The sequence below is a fragment of the Muscardinus avellanarius genome (assembly GCF_963383645.1).
Source record: "Muscardinus avellanarius genome assembly, chromosome: 17".
Classification (NCBI taxonomy): Eukaryota; Metazoa; Chordata; class Mammalia; order Rodentia; family Gliridae; genus Muscardinus; species Muscardinus avellanarius.
Genome location: NC_137803.1, coordinates 28,506,587 through 28,523,249, shown reverse-complemented (window position 1 = coordinate 28,523,249; position 16,663 = coordinate 28,506,587). Strand labels below are relative to the sequence as shown.

General features: G+C 42.8%; 2 protein-coding genes across 4 annotated transcripts in view; both read left to right on the top strand.

Annotated features, from left to right (window-relative positions):
- Positions 1 to 1,219: 1,219 nt before the first annotated feature.
- Positions 1,220 to 2,482, top strand: LOC308276092 (elongin-A3-like; the record flags this gene model as incomplete). Its single annotated transcript, XM_080714687.1, has 1 exon — positions 1,220 to 2,482. The coding sequence occupies one exon, from the start codon at positions 1,220 to 1,222 to the stop codon at positions 2,480 to 2,482; it is 1,263 nt and encodes a 420-aa protein (XP_080570813.1).
- Positions 2,483 to 10,403: 7,921 nt separating this feature from the next.
- The window catches only part of KATNAL2 (katanin catalytic subunit A1 like 2), a gene marked incomplete at both ends in the record, with an annotated part of 78,087 nt that continues 71,827 nt past the window's right edge, over positions 10,404 to 16,663 (top strand). For all 3 annotated transcript variants that reach the window (XM_080714653.1, XM_080714654.1, XM_080714652.1), the window contains one exon: positions 10,404 to 10,454. In XM_080714653.1, the coding sequence (XP_080570779.1) occupies positions 10,404 to 10,454 (51 nt within the window). The remainder of the gene's footprint in view (positions 10,455 to 16,663) is intronic.

Here is a 16,663-nt window from a genome sequence, read left to right as displayed (position 1 = left end):
GAGAGAGAGAGAGAGAGAGAGAGAGAGAGAGAAAGAGAGAGAGAGAGAGAGAGGAGAGAAAACCAGCTTTGGGTGTAGATTCCTGTTAGATTTTCCCTTATTTCCAATACCAAAAAAAAAAAAAAAAAAAAAATACAGGGGGATTGAGAGACAGAGAGAAAGAGAAAAGAAATCTACCTTTCACATGAAAACAGCCCAGGGTGAAACCTACTGGGAGGGCAAATACCTATAGAACAAGAAGCATGGACTCCTTGCCAATTCAAGGTAAATAAGAATAAATACAGCCACATGCCATGTGACTACAGGCGCATTTTCATAGATTTTGTCTTTAGCCAGTATCACGGGATGCTACTTCATAGCGCTTACACAAAAGCAAAATGGCTACACTGACTTTGAGAGGGATCTCATGAGACCAGTGTACTATGTTCATGGAAATGAATATAAAGCCACAGAAAGAGATCAAAGAGGATAAAAGATTATACCTTACTAAACTACCTTACAGATCTGGGTGGTAAAAATATGGCAATTAGATTTTGTGTAATAACATCTTACAATATATAATGCCATGATTTCACTTGACTTGTGAAAATACAACTCATGACTATCTTAGAAATACTTTCATCCCAGGAATACAAATTTCTACTATGGAGAAAATGCAAAATAAAAACTGTTAGGAACTAATTTATCTGACGCCAAAACTTGAGATGTCTATCAAACATTAAAAAAAATAAAAAAAGAAACAAGTCCAAGTCACTCAGTAAGAACTTAGTCTCCTGATTGGTCAATTGGGAATCATAGAAGGACCAGAGAAGGGTTGTGTTGAGGCCCAATGTGGGGAGTTCATTGGAGAAGGAAGACAGGGCGCCATGACTGGGAGGGGCAGCCAATAAAGCCCTGGGAGGTATCAATTAGGTCAAGGTCGACCCACCCTGCCCAGAGGGGATGTGGGTGGAGCCTGAGCATATATAAGGCCAGAATCTGGGCCTGGGGCTTCACTCTGTTCTTAGAGGATGCTCTGCACAGGTGCTTCCAGGCTGAGCTCCAGCACTGTGAGGACCTGAGGCAGGAACACCCAGCACTGAGCGGAGACCACCAGCGAGGACCGGGGTGACTGGATCAAGCTCCCAGAACCACTGTTCTGCTGACCCCAGACAAAACAGCGCCCTGAGGAGCCAAGGACACCAGACTTCGCAGAGCACAGGTCGTGCCAGGGACAGTGATGGCGAAGCAGTGGGCGCTGCAATCTGTGCGCAAGCTGCAGGCGCGCCTAGTTGCCACCCAGGACCCCGAGTTGCTGCAGAAATCTTTGAAGATGCTCTCTGCCTTGCCCGTTGCAGCAGACATCCTGGAGGAGACCGGCGTGCACAGGGCAGTCAAAAGGTTGTGCCAGCACCAGCTCGTGGGCCCCTTGGCCAGGGACTTGGCAGACTGCTGGGAAAGGCTGGTTTCTTTGGAGCAAGCACTCCAGGAGTGTGAGTCCCATCAGCGGTATGTTGAGAAGTGCTTGTCCCGAATGCACCCCGTGGATTATCTTCAGGAGGAGGTGGAAAGTGACTGGAACACCGTCCTCAAAAGACCTCCTGATAGCCCCAAGAAAGGACAGAAACTGAACCCAAAACTAGCCAAGCGCAGAAAGGTCTCCACTGAAGCGCGGCCAGCAGCCCCACAACTCCTGTTCCCAGGAGAGCAGGTCCACTCTAGTGCTCCTCCTGCCCAGCAGTGGGGGTCCTGCCTGCAAATCCACCAGGAAGCCTTGTCTTCCTCCCTGAAAGAGGAGGAGGTTGTGTTTCCTGGACGCAGAATCCATGCTAGGATGCCAGTATTTGCTGGTTCCAAACGGCTCTCCCACCTCCCCAAGACCACCTTGAACCCGCGGGACATGCAGCATCTGCCCAAGAGCATAAACAACATCTTGGGTGGGGGAATAGGCCCGTGTTCTGTGCTTGAAACCAGGCTGGAGAAGTGCACTCCTGATGAGCTCTGTCACCCCAAGAAACACCATCAAGCAGCAGTGGGAGGAACAGACGAGCTCTGGAAAGGGCGCTGTCTCAAGGACCATAAGGGAGAGAAGCCCCAGGAGCAGGAGTCCTGGAGGGAGATGTACCAGCGGCTGCAGGATGCCCGGGAGCAGCGACTCCAGGGCCTGACCCAGACGATCCAATCTGCACAGGCCCAGAAGCGCCAAGGCCGGAGAACCAAGATGATTGTTTTCAGCTCTGTGGGCAAGTCGCCTCGGCAGATGCCAGGGGGACAGGAGAATGTGCGCATCCCAGGAGCAGCCCCACACACCACGGGAAATGGCCAGATCCCCTCCGGCAGTGACTCCAACCCCCCAGGCCACAGGCACACTGTGGCCGCTCCCAACTCTGCCAGGCCTCCTTTGGCGCCACTGCTCAACACAAAGAAACCCACTGCTAAGAAAATGGGCCCGCTCATGGCCAAGACATTGAAGGATTACAAGAAGATCCTCTCCCGGAGGTGAACTGAGGCCCTGTCTGGGACAGGGAACTGCCAATGAGGCTTCAGGGTAGAGACTGGACACTGAGATCTGCAGTGGGTCCGGTGCAGTGTGCTTGGCCATGGTGAGGGAAGGCCTCTTCCATTTCTGTAGTTCATTTGCCTTTTTTGAGCAATGTATTGTACAGCTTCATTTTTTAATGTAATAAATTTAGTTATTAAAGTGTGTTGTTGAGCAGGCCCTGGTGTTGCCTTCTTATAATTCCAGTACTTACGAAGCTGAGCAAGAGGATTGAGGATTGTTGGACAGTTAGATACGTAGTAAGGACGTCTGCACTTAGTGAGAACTTGTTTCAAAATAAAGGATTAAAAATAGGCTGGGGGTGTAGCTCGGTCATAAAATTCCCGGGGTTCCATCCCCCATACTGCAAAAAGAAAATAGTGTTATGAATGGTATTTTTGTTCTTATCACGGAGTAGATAAGTTCTACTTAGAAGAGAGATGAAGCAGTTAAACATACTAAGAAGTTTGAAGCTGGGCGTGGTGCTGCATGCTTATAATCAAGGCTTGGGAGGCTGTGACAGGAGGATCTCACAGGATTGAAGCCAGCCCCAGCTACTTAATGAGGCTTGCAGCAACTTAGCGAGACACTGTTTCCAAATAATGTATAAAATAGGCCTGGTAGTATAGCCCAGTGTTATAAAAAGCCCTTGGTTCCACCCTCATAACCACACACAAAAAATAAATAAAAAGACTAAGAAGTTTGAGTATAAAATATAAATTTGAATTTGGACATTATGTAGGAAAAAAGTTTCCTAAAATATGCACAATCTAGCCATGTTGTCATAGTCTATAGTTAAAGCTCACGGGAAGCTGAGGGGGGAGGACTGAGTGAGCTCAGGTGTTTAAGGTAAACTTGATTAACACAGGAGAAGCCAAATAAAAAAAAACTAACAAATATAGTAGTACAGAAATGATTCTTAAGTATTTCTTTCTAAGAGTATCTATGGAACCAATAGAAATATATTTAACAAGAGATGTTTCAGACCTCTGAAATAACAGGGTCATGGAAATAAGAAATATTCTAATTTGATAATGTACTTCATTCATTCAGATATCTATAAATTCTTAACAAACATTAGTCAAGGTTTCAGCAATATCAGTTTTGCCATTCAGTGCATCCCAACAATAAGGCAAGGCTGGTTTATTAGGAGAGATTGAAGTGAATTGCTCTGATTACAAAATAAATTCTACGATGAATTTCTAAAATGCAGAAATAGGTTTGATAAATGAACAGTTTTGGAGAAAGTAGTGAATAGGGTAAAACCAGGACTGGGGAAGAGAACAAGTCTACGTTATATCTCTATGAGGAGGTTGCACTGTCAGTGTCAGATTGAATCATATGGAAGAAAGTAGAGTGCGGGTGAGGCACATGGAGGGACATACGTCAAGTGTTGTGTGCATGTATGTTTGTACTTTTGAACTCACTATGATGGGCATGAAACCAATAAAAGTGTGTTTACACAATGCTGTGGTTGAGTGTGTCCCTAAAGCCCTTGTCAGGGCACCTTCATCTCCAATGCAGCAGCGCTGGAGGAGGGGCTTCATGGGGAGAAATGTGGCCTGGTGGGCTCAGCATCCCAGGGAGAGAGGAATGTTACCTACTTGCTGTGTTCCTAAAGTGAGTTTGGACCTGGGTGGGATAGCTCATGCTTTCATCCCAGGATCTGGAGGCTGAGACAGGATGATCACAGGTTGGAGGCCTGCACAGCAGACCTTAGGAAAATATCGTTTCCAAATAAGAAATAAAATGTGTTGGGAGTGTACTTCAGAGGTAGCACACTGAAAATGTTATTCTTCTGTCACACACAAACACACACAGACACGAAAATAATTTAACAGTGTCACTCCAATTAGAATGAGTAACAGACACAACATTAAGTCCAAAAATATAATTGAGCCACTTATGGTGTCATCCAAAAGATTTACAAAACAAAAAAATAAAAAATATATCACAGTGAGTCTCAAAAGATACAAACATCCATGCACACAGCACTTGTTATGTTTCTTTCCATATTTTTACATGGCACTCCACATTCTTCCATCTGCATAAAACCTAGACTGATAGTGAAGCCCCCTATAGAGACATAACTTAGAATTGTTCCCTTCTTCATTCCTGGCATACTATTTGCAAAGTCATTTCTGTATTTGAGAATGTGACCACAGAATTTATTTTGTAACCAGATGTTTTCACTCTATCACTTGACCTGTCTCAGGAAACCAGCCTTGCCTTCTTGTAGGGATGCACTGAATGGTCATATCTCCATTGCTGATTCCCTTGGCTGCGAGGTTGTTAACAGGTATAGATACCTATATGAATGAAGGACATTGTCATATTAGAATATTCCCTTTATTCCTGACCCTGTTAGTCCAGAGGTCTGAAACAGCTCTAGTTGAATTTGTTTCTATTCGATCCTTGATATTCTTATAAATGAAATAGTTACCAAAGCTCTTCTAAAGTACAGAGAGTTTCCATGTCTGAAGTCTCAAGTGGATGGGCAGCTCATATCTATATTTAAGATCATTCCTGTACTTTCATTTTTGTTTGTGTTTTTGTTTTATGACATTGTGTCTCCCTGTGTTAGTCAAGCTTGCGTTGAAGCCCTGACTTCCATCAGTCCTCCCAGCTCAACCTCCCAACAGCCATGACTATAGACTGTGACAACATGGCTAGATTGTTCGTATTTTCTGGGAAACTTCTTTTTATATATGTTTTATAAATTATAATTTATATTTTATAGTCAAACCTTTTAGTCTTTTTAACTATCTACTTGGGATTTTGTCTAAGAAGAAATTATCTACTCCACGATTTAAAAAATAGTATTAATAACACTGTTTTTTCTTTCTTTTTTTAACCCTATTGAGGATGAAACCCCACGACATTCTAATTCTGAGCTACACCCCCAGCCCTATTTTGATGGTGTTTGCTGAGATTGCTTGGTTGTCCTGCCTCAGGTCCTCACAGTGCTGGAGCTCTGCCTGGAAGCACTTGTGCAGTGCACCGAATAGGTCAGAAAGAAGCCCCAGGGCCAAAGCCTGGCTGATTTAAGCTCAGGCTCCATCCTCACCCTCTCAGGGCAGGGTGGGTGGACCCCGCCCTAATTGACACCTGCCAGAGCTTCTCTGGCCTCCCCTCTTCCCTGGCTCCCTGCTTTCCATCCCCAGTGACTGCCCCACACTGAGCCTCAACACAACCCTCTCTGCTCCCTCTATTTTTCTTATTGACAGATGAGGAGACTTAGTACTTGCTCTTACTTTTCTCATTCGTTTAGGTTTGAAGGTTATCTCAAGTCTTGGACTGACTTAAGCTGAAAAGCTCCTGACAGTAATTTTTTTAATTTTTAATGTGTGTGTGTGTGTGTGTGTGTGTGTGTGTGCGCGTGGTACTGAGGGTATAACTCAGAGGCTTTGTACGTCTGGGCTATACTCCCAGAGCTTTTTTCTTTAAATACTTTTTATTTGGAAACAGGGTTGCACTAAGTTGTTGAGAGCCTCACTCAGTAGCTGAAGCTTGCTTTGAATCAGTGCGACCCTCCTGTTGCAGCCTCTAGAGCTGGCCTTGGTGGAGCAGGCCTGTAATCCCAGCTCTTGGGAGCCTGGGACGGGGGACCTCAGCCTCAGCAAATACTGCAACTGTCAGCAACCTAGGGAGACCCTGTTTCAAAATAGAACACACAAAAAAGGGCTGAGACTGTAGATGGAATGTCCTTGATGGAATGTCCTTGAGCTCAATCCTTAGGCACCACCCTTCCCCACACACAAATGAAACAAACAAACAAACAAACAAAAACAACCCCTGTCCTGTCTCTGCTGCTTCTTTCTAAAGTGGCGGCTCTCCTGTGAGAATTCAGTGTCAATCTCAGTCAATGTCAGTGTCCTGTGTGGGAAGGGGCAGTGGGCGAGCCTGGGGAAAGCTCACCAAGTGCTGTATGCATGTGCGTCACTAACCAGGACCTGCGTTATGATGTGAGACTCGACAATGCACCAGGTAAAGCAATTTAAAAAGTAAGGTGGTGGGTCTGGTTAAAAGGACTTGGAAGAAAGGGTGAGATGACACTTTGGAGGCTTTTCCACATCCAGATGAGGGGGGGATGCTCTGGACCACAGAAGTTGTTGCAAGTAGAAGTGTGACAGGATAGCCGGGCACGGTGGTGTATGCCTCTAATCCCAGTACTGGGAGGCTGAGGCAGAGACACATATTCAAGACCAGCTTCAGCCGGGCGTGGTGGCTCAGGCTTGTAATCCCGGCGCTTGGGAGGCGGAGACAGGAGGATCGCGCAGGTTCGAAGCCAGCCGTGCTGGCTTAAGATACCCTGTCTCCAAATAAAAATATAAAAATAGGTCGGGGAGTGTAGCCCGAAGGTAGAAGGGTTTCCAGGAACCCCAATACCACACACACACACACACACACACACACACACACACACACACACACAGACCAGTTTTGACAACTTAGCAAGACACTGTTTCAACACAAAAAATAAAAAGGTCTGTGGGTCTCGTTCAGAGGTAAAAAAAAAAACCCTGGGTTCAATCCTCAGTACCAAACCAAACAAAACAAAACAAAAACAAAAAACAAAAAAACAAGAAAGAAAGGAAGGAAGGAAGATAGAGAGAAAGAAAGAAAAATGTGGCAAGAGCTCTACCCTAGAAAATTAACTCTGCGTATAACTCTGGGGTCAGAAAAGTACCTATGAGAATCCCTCCTACCATACACTGTCTCTGTCCCCTTATTTTTCATTCAGGAGACTCAGAGGCTCCTTTCATTTCTTTTCTTTATTTCTTTTCTTTTTTTGATATTGTAGATTGAATTCAGAGACAGTCTACCTCCAAGTTATACTCCCAGCTTGATTATATTTCTTATTTGGAAACAGAGTCTCACTAAGTTGTGGAGGTCCTTGCTAAATTGCCCAGGCTGGGCTTTGAACCTGCGATCCTCCTGTCTTAGCCTCCCAAGTACTGGGATTACAAGTGTACTGGGAGACTCTCGGCAACCTAACAAGAAGGAGGCTCCAGCCTCCTTCCTGATCTCCTAGTTCTGGCATTCACCCTTTCAAAATTTCTTAATATAGAAAAACAAAAATTTTAAGCCAGGGGCATTCTACTCTCTGTGTTTTGTGTGTTTGTGAGTGTGTGTGTGTGTGTGTGTGTGTGTGTGTGTGTGTGTGTTACTGAGGACTGAATTCAGGACTGTTCTACTGAACTAGACTATCAACCCTATTCTCTATTTTATTTAAAACAGCATTTCCCTAGGTTGCCAAGGCTGTTCTGGAACCTGCGATCCTCCTGTCTCAGACTCCCAAGTACTGGGATCACAAGTGTGTGCCAACACACCTGCCTTCAAATGACTTCTAGAGAATGCATGATGGGTTAACGGACACTACAGTGGCTCTAGTCTTATTGTACAAGTTTGACAGAGCGCTTGTTCACAGGCGCATTGTCAATGAGCAGTAATGATTTGAAACGACTCTTTTCAGAGCAGGAGCTCTCAGCAGTGGACTTACAGCATGTGTAAGCCCTGTGGTCAGCAGATGAGCTGCCATCCAGGGTTAGGTGTTTCATTACAGAGCACAGGCAGAGGAGATCTAGCATCATTCTTGATGCCCCTGGGATTTTCAGATGGTAAATGAGCACTGGGTTCAACTTAAGGAATCTTTTGTGTTAGTCCCTCACGAGAAAGTCTGCCTGGCTTTTGAAGCTTTTTTTTTTTTTTTTTTTTTTTGGTGGTGGTACTGGGGGTGGAACCCAGGGGCTTTCTACCTCCGGGATATGTTCCCAGACCTATTTTATATTTTATTTGGAAACAGGGTTTCACTAAGTTGCTGAGAGCCTCACTAAGTAGCTGAGGATGGCTTTGAACCTGTACAATCCTCCTGTCTCAGCCTCCCAAGCACAGGGATTAAAATCGTGCGCCACCACGCCCAGCTTCTTTTGAAGCTTTTAATCCAGGCATTGGCTTTTCCTCTCTACCTATGAAAATCCTAGATGGCACCTTCTTTCCATAGCAGGCTGTTTAATTGACATCAAAAGCCTGTTGTTTAGTGTGTCCACATTTATCATCATCTTAGTTGAGTCTTCTATTTTATAATAATAATTATTATTATTATATTATTACTATTTTTGTGGCATTGGGGATTGAACTCAGGGGCATTTTACCTCTGAGCTACACCCCCAGCCCTATTTTTATCTAGAAACAGGATCTTGTTAGGTTGCCGAGAGTCTCCCTACTTGCTGAGGCTGTCCTTGAACCTGTGATCCTCCGGTAGCTGGGACTTCTAGATAACTTGCTGCAGTCTCTCCATCAGCACTTGCTGCTCTATCCTGCACTTTCGTATTATGGGGCAGCTTCTTCTCCTAACGCCTCGTGAACCAACCTGTGCGAGCTCACACTTTTCCTCTGCAGCTTCCTCCCCTCTCTCGGCCTTCTAGGAATTGAAGCGAGTTGAGGCCTTGCTCTTGCTTAAAGGAATGTTGTGGCTGGTTTTATCTTCTATTCCAACCTCTAAAACTTTTGCCTGTTTTACTTTTGTCGTCATCGTTGTTGGTTTTCATAGCTAGCAAGGAAAAGCCAATGTCTGGTATAAAAGCTTCAAGACAGACTGATTTTCTTATGAGGGACTAATGCAGCTGATTACTTAAGTTGAAACCAGTGCTCATATACTGACCACTCCTGCCAGGCCTACATGGAAACATTTTTATTTCTTTTATCTGGTACTGGGAACCCATCCCTATCCCTATTTTTATTTTTATTTTGAAACAGGGTTTCACTAGGTTGATGAGAGTCGCACTACTTGCTGAAGCTGTCCTCAAGCCTACAAGCCTCCTACCTCAGCCTCACAAGTAATAGGATTACAGGTGTGTGCCACCAGGCCTGCCTCCTTTTTTTTTTTTTTTAAGACTGAGGGTAGCTGAATATTTTGTATTTAAGGAATAGGTTTATTGAGCAACAGAGATAAAAATACATCGATGCCATCGATTAGTTAATATAGGCAGAAAATGGAGCAGAGGAAAATTCAGAGTCCACGGTGGTCCATTTCTTTCTTTCTTTCTTTCTTTCTTTCTTTCTTTCTTTCTTTCTTTCTTTTTTGTGGTACTGGGGATGGAACCCAGGGGCTTTCTACCTCCGGGCTATACTCCCAGACCTATTTTATATTTTATTTGGAAACAGGGTCTCACTAAGTTGCTGAGAGACTCACTAAGTAGCTGAGGCTGGCTTTGAACCTGTGAGATCCTCCTGTCTCCGCCTCCCAAGCGCGGGGGTTACAGGCGTGCGCCAACACGCCTGGCACAGATGGTCCATTTCTAATGAACCTGAACCATTCCTAATGGTTGGATGCGAAGGAAGTTTGAGGAGGAGGGAAAGTTGGATGCAGTTTTCATTGGAGAAAGCCCCAGACAAAGTGTTCTTAGCAGAGTCTTCCAGTCAAGACCATGGATAGACAATTTCAAAGAAAAGCCAGAGGAAACGTTCAAAGCTTTCCCCTAAAGGACAGGCGTGACATTGGGTCACAAAAGCCTGAACAACTGCTAAAAGCAAGGACAAATTCGATGGTCCCTAATTTTGGGTAACTTGCATTTTAGAGAACAAATAGAACCAAAACATCTGAAAACTCTGCCCCCTTGCTCTACCAAGGATCCCTTCTCAGTCTCTTGATTGGCCAAGACCTCCCAAGAGCTCTCTTTTAAAAGTGTTTAGTTTAACATTGATTGACATGATAAAGAATCTGTCTGTGGTCAGTGATTGGCTGAGCTGTCCAGCCTGTAGCCAATCCTGAAAGAGGAGAGCCGGTTGTGTGTCAGGTTTCTTGGGGCCTGATCCCTTAGATGTACTGGTCGTCCTAGAAGCTGGCTCTTTTTTCCCTATTCTTGGCCCTAACAAATGTCCGATGGAGCTTTCCTACCAGACCCTCAAATTTACGCATCAGGCGCGGGAAGCGGTAAGGAAAGTATATATATGTATATACAGGAACAAAACGAAGCAAAACTATACCAGAAAATCCTGTTCCAGTGTCTCCTCCCGCCGATTCGCGCGTCTCGGTTGCTATGGCGACGGAGCCCTGGGCGCCAGTGCAGTGAGATCTGTCTGAGGCCCGATGGGAAGTGTGGGTCTGGGCTGAAGTCGGTGATAGGAAAGGCTAAACCTGGGACACAGGCTGATTTCGGGGGTGACAGCGGGTTTGATGAAAGACACAGCAGGCTGGGCATGTAACAGAGCAGACCGGGTGTTGGAGGGGATTTTTATAAGACTGGCTGGACCTTGATGTACATTCTGTGGTTTCCTGTGGTCTGATTCATCAGCTACTGGTCAGCAAACTTTCCACAACTTCTTATATGCCAGACACTCAGGGGATAAAAATCAGTGCATTTCCTGGGGCAGGGAGATGAATAAGATTACAAGTTAAAACAAATACTGATATATATATTTACTCCTAGAGATTCAGATTTACTATTTTGGATGGGTTCTATGCATCAATTAAGCTTTTATTATTTATTTATGAATTTAGTTATTCATTATTTATACTGGAGTTTGATCCCATAGGCATTCTGCCTCCGAGCTACACCCCTAGCCCTATTTTATTTTTATTTTAAAACAGAGTCTTGCTAGGTTGATGACAGTTTCACAACTTGCTGAGGCTGTTCTCCAACCTGTGTCAGCCCCCCAAGTACTGGGTGAGAATAGCTATGTCAATCTCAGTACCTTGTATGAGGAAGGGGGCATTGGGGAGGGAGCAGGGAAAACTCACCAAGGGCTGTGTGCATGTACCTCACTATCACTGTGAACTGCATTATGACATGACAATATCATGCACCAATAAAAGTATTTTTTAAAAAAAAACTAAGAATGCTAGCTGGGTGTAGTGGCACATACCTGTAATCCCAGAGCTTGGGAGGCTGGGACAGAATGATCACTGATTTGAGGCCAGCCTCAGCAACTTAGTGAGGTCCTCAGCAACTTAGAGCCTGTTTCAAAATAAAAAATAAAGCAGGAGTGTAGTTTAGCAGAGGAATGTTCCCTGGGGTTCAATTCCAAGTACCACTACAAACAAAAGTAAGAATGAAAAAAAAAGTCTCTACCAACCTCTATTTCTCTCCAAGATCTAGAACAGCCATATGAGATTTGGGGTGAGCCCTATGAAGTAGCACCCCTTGAAATTATCTGAAGACACAACCTCTCAAAATCTTTCTGTTTTAAAGCAACATGTGACCTTATCTTATTCCTTTATTATTTTTATTTGGAACGACACTGACTTGACCAGGAAACCTTGATGCTTGGGCTGCAGACATTTGTCCTTCTGGTTAAAACCATCACCTGGTGGTATGTCACCTGTGAACTGGAAAATGAATTCCTTTTCTTCTTTTTCTGTTTTTCCTTTTTCTTGTTTATGGGTATTTTACCTGGAATGATTCTAAGTCCAAGCAACACCCAGAGATATTTTTGTTTGTTTGTTTTTAATTTTATTGCTTGTCCTGAAACCAGGTTTCTCTAGGTTGCTCAAAGTCTCACTATTTTGCCGAAGCTCATCTCAGACATGTGATTCTCCTGCCCCAACCTTTCATGAACTGAGTTTACAGCTGTGTGCCACCATGCTTCGGCTTAGGGTTGGTAAATGTATCCTCCAAAAATATTTTTCTTTTCCTTCCACACACATGGAGATATTGTCTTAGAGTACCTTCTTAAAAAAGCATTGTTTTGTTTTCTATATTTAAATCTGCTATGCAGGTGAAACTGGTGTGTGTGTGTGTGTGTGTGTGTGTGTGTGTGTGTGTGTGTGTGTGTTTATAAACGAGATGAGGCAGCTATTTGTTGGGGACATACAGTTTTTCCAACAATACTTATTAGAAAGGTATCCATACGGCTATAAACCCACATGATTGTGAGACTGTTTCTGGGACCTCAGTTCTGTCCCCAAGATGCATTTATCATTTCCTATACCAATACCATAGTATGTTTAACCACCTTGCTTCTATAATAACTGTTGTTGTCCAGTGGAGCAAAGCCTCTGCATGGTCTTTGCTTGTCCGTTTTAGTCAAATGACCCCAGTTTTAGCTGGGCATGGTGGCACAGGCCTAATCCTGATCATTGTGAGGCTGAGACTGGAGGATGGCTGGTTCGAGGCTAGCCTTAGCAACTTAGTAAGACCCTGTTTCAAAATAACAAAAAAGGGCTGGGGTGTAGTTTTGTCATAGAATGCCTCTGGGTTCCATCCCAACCAAGAGGAAAATAGAAACACGCATACATACACAGAACAAGAAACAACTTCAATAACAAAAATATGAACACTATTTTAGCCACGTGTATTTTTATATTTTAGACTCAATTAGTTCAATTTAATAAAGATTGTTAGATTTTGATTGGATTGGCACTGAATCTGCAGATGAACTTGAGGAGAATGGACACTTTTTTATAATGATGGGCCTTGTAATCTATCTGTAAATACACTATCTCTTTTTATAATGACAGCAATAATTTTTTTCTGTAGAAATTTCCCTCCAGGCATGGTGATACACACTTATAATCCTAGTACTTGAGAGGTAGATACAGGATTGCAGGAAAAAGGCCAACCTCAGCAGAATGATTATTTTTTTTAATGCCCCTGTCAGATCAGAAAGCTGAAACATCTTTTGTTAAATCTGTTCCGCTTGGATTGTTTGATACTCTTGTAAATGGTATAGACACAATAGCTTTTATAAAGTGTTCTCAGAGTTTCCATGTCTGGACATGGGCGCTTCCTCCCTGTAGATGTCTGGTATTCCTTATGTGCCCCACTGATATGTGCTTAGGCTGTATGCAGAGCAGTGTAGTTGATGGTTTGTGTTTAGAAGAATTATTAATTATAGATGAAGGTAGAGGTGATTTAGCATGTCTCTCCATCGTGCACAAGGGAAGCACGAGCAGTCCAAGAATATTCCAGTCTAGTTGCAGGAGTTGTAATTTTTCTGGGCCACATAATGAACGGGAGACCGTGTTTGTGCACAATCGCCCAGGCCCATTGTGAGCACAGGAGCTGAGGCCTGGGGAGAAAGTGGGTTGTTTCTATATTCAGTAGTATAATTTTGCAATTCTAATTTTTATTTACTAGTTATATCATCAAATTTTCATCCATCAAGCTTACGATAATCTATCACATAAAGATTCCATATTCTCATAACCCTGATACACTAAGGTATTAACCATGGTTATCCATCTATCCTTTCTGATCTTTTAATGTGTGGATATACCTGTACACACATGTATGGTCTATCAGAATAAAATCACATGGTTAATACTGTTCTCTAATCTACCGTTTTCTAAACAGATGCCCACCCAGGTTTGTGCATTGTATGTGGTTGTTGTACCCTTTAAATCTCTTTGAATTTAGCCCAGCTCCCCACAGTCCATCTTTTTTATTTTTTATTATGTTTATACCCTTCATAAGGACACTTTAGAACTCAGGGGCTCCTCTCTTCACTCTTTTCATGGTCTGATGTCTCTATTTGTGGTGACTGGTAGGTGTCACTAACCTTGAAGTGGAGAAGAAAGAGAGAGATGTGGAAAGTCTAGATCAAATGAAGCCTATATTATAGTTTTAGACAAAATATTTCTCAATGTTCAACAGGTCTATGTGAAAAGCTGAGTAGAATATGACCCAAAAATTGAGAGAAGAAGGACATAGTATGAAGACAGAAATGCCAAGCCTTCTTATTGCATTTTAGATGTCTGTAGGCTCAAGTGCAAAGTCAGGGTTTTCAGCAAAAGCAGGCTTCATATCCCTGAAAAGTAACCTAGGCAACCATTTTATCATAACCCATGCATCAAAACTGTGATCTCTCTGGGCTCGAGGCACTTGTCTGTAATTCTAGTACTTAGGAGGCTGAGACAGGAGGATCAGAGGTTCAAGATCATTCTGTAATAACTTAGAACTTGTTTCAAAATTTAAAAAATAAAATAGGGGCAGGGGCTCTAGCTCAGAGGTAGAATGCTCCTGGGTTCAATTCCAATACTATTAAAAAGAAAAGAAAGAAAAATGATTGCTCTATTGCAAAGCTAGTGGAAGACTAGTAATGTATTGCCCACCTGCATGATCTTCACAATTAATGATTTTCATCTCAATTAAGGGCAAGTGAAGCTAGAGGGTTTATATAGGTTTTTTTGTGGTAACAGCATCATATCAGGAGACTGTTGTGGGTCTTACTATGCAGGCAATCTGAGTTCTCCAGTGTGCAATCCTGTTGGAACTAAAAGTAGCCTATATAAGCATGAGCTTTTGAAAACAACACAAATGTTATAATTCTTTTTTTTTTTTTTTTTTTTTTTTTGCAGTACTGGGGTTGGAACCCAGGGGCATTCTACCTCCAAGATACACATCCTGTCCTACTTTTTATTCTTTATTTTGAAACAGTGACTCACTGAATTGCAAAGGGCCTCACTCAGTAGCTGAGGCTGGCTTTGAACCTGTGTGATCCTTCTGTCTCAGCCTCCCAAGGGCTGGGATTACAAGCGTCCCACGCCTGACTCCAAATGTCATAATTCTAAGTTTCATTCAGCGATTAATAACAATGACAAAATGTGAAAAGTCCCATGTGCTGAAATAGACCTGCTTCCTCTCTGAAATTCTAAAATCTATAACCAGTTTGTACATAGGATTAAAAACAAATATTTCTTCATTAAGCACTGTTTTATGTCCCTGGGTGTAGTTGACCAATTCTGGCTTTGTATTAAATACAATAAATCTCTTTCCTGGATCTATAAACACTTCTTTTGATAATTCTAGTGTTTCGTGAGGTTGGTTGTGCAGCATTTGAAGTTTAGAAAGCTTTTCGGTAGAATCAGGGGGTAATCAAGAAACAAACAAACAAACAAAAACAAATTAGAACCTACCGCTATCTATATTCAAGCTTTCACGTGAATATTACATGCAGGAACTGTAGAATAGAACTACACTGAAAACATCTGAAAGAAGAAATGTGTTCTTTTTAACTTTGTTTTTGAGTGGAAAGCTCGGTGCAAAATTTAGATCTCATTACAGAAATTGAAACGAGCTCATGCAAATTAATCTCCATTGCACCCGTAAAAAGGAAATTAAAAGCACTAATGTCGCATGTGGTGTATATACAGTAACATTTCCTAAATATCTTCTGGGTCTAAAACTGGGAATGATATTCAATGCTTCCTTTTCCTCAGGCTACAGTCTCATAGGATTCAATTTTGAATCTGATAATGGAGGCATTTTTGTGGCACAATAGCCCACAGAGGAAATGAAGAAAGAAGTAAACAGCAGATTATTGAAACAGGCAAATGAGACCCCTAGATTAGATGTTCACTTATGGGCCTCCTTTCTCTGGTAGACAGAAATTAATTGAGCATCTAATTGTGTCCATTTCAGGGGCTCACTGTCTCTCAATAGTTTAAAAAGAACCATTTGTTGGTGGCTCATTCTTAGTTGTTTCTTTTTTAACTCAGAAGCTGATTTGTGAGTGTGTGTGTTTGTGTGTGTGTGTGTGTGTGTGTGAGTGTGTGTGTGTGTGTGTGTGCGGTACTGGGGATTGAACCCAGGGGCATTCTACCTCTGAGCTATATCCCCGGCTTAATTTTTTATTCTTTATTTTGAAACAGGGTCTCACTGAGTTGCAAAGGGCCTCAGTAAGTAGCTGAATCTGTCTGGGAACCACGATCCTCCTGTCTCAGACTCCCAAATGCTGGGATTACAAGCGTGCGCCATCATACCAGACTTCAGAAGATGATTTTTATGCTACCTTTAATAGCACGGGCAGAAAGATGTCATGGATTTGGCAAACCTTACACCTTTAACTTAAAAAATTTGTAAGGCTGCATTCTTGGTTTAAAGTAACAGAATCTCACCTTAAATATTTAGTTCTAGATATCTGAACAGGGTCATCCCATCACTATCACTTTTCTGCTCTGATTAAATTGTGAGTTTCCATTCAACTTGTCTCAAAGTAAAAGTCACATTATTATTTCTAGGACTGTTGACTGTAAGTGCAAGCTGCTTCATAGTCTGCATAATATGAAAGCAGTTTTTTTTTTTTTAATGTGGTACTGGGATGGAACCCGGGGGCATTCTACCTCTGAGCTACACCCCCAGCTCTATTTTTTGTTATTTTAAAACAGGGTCTCACTGAGTTGCAGAGGGCCTCACTAAGTAG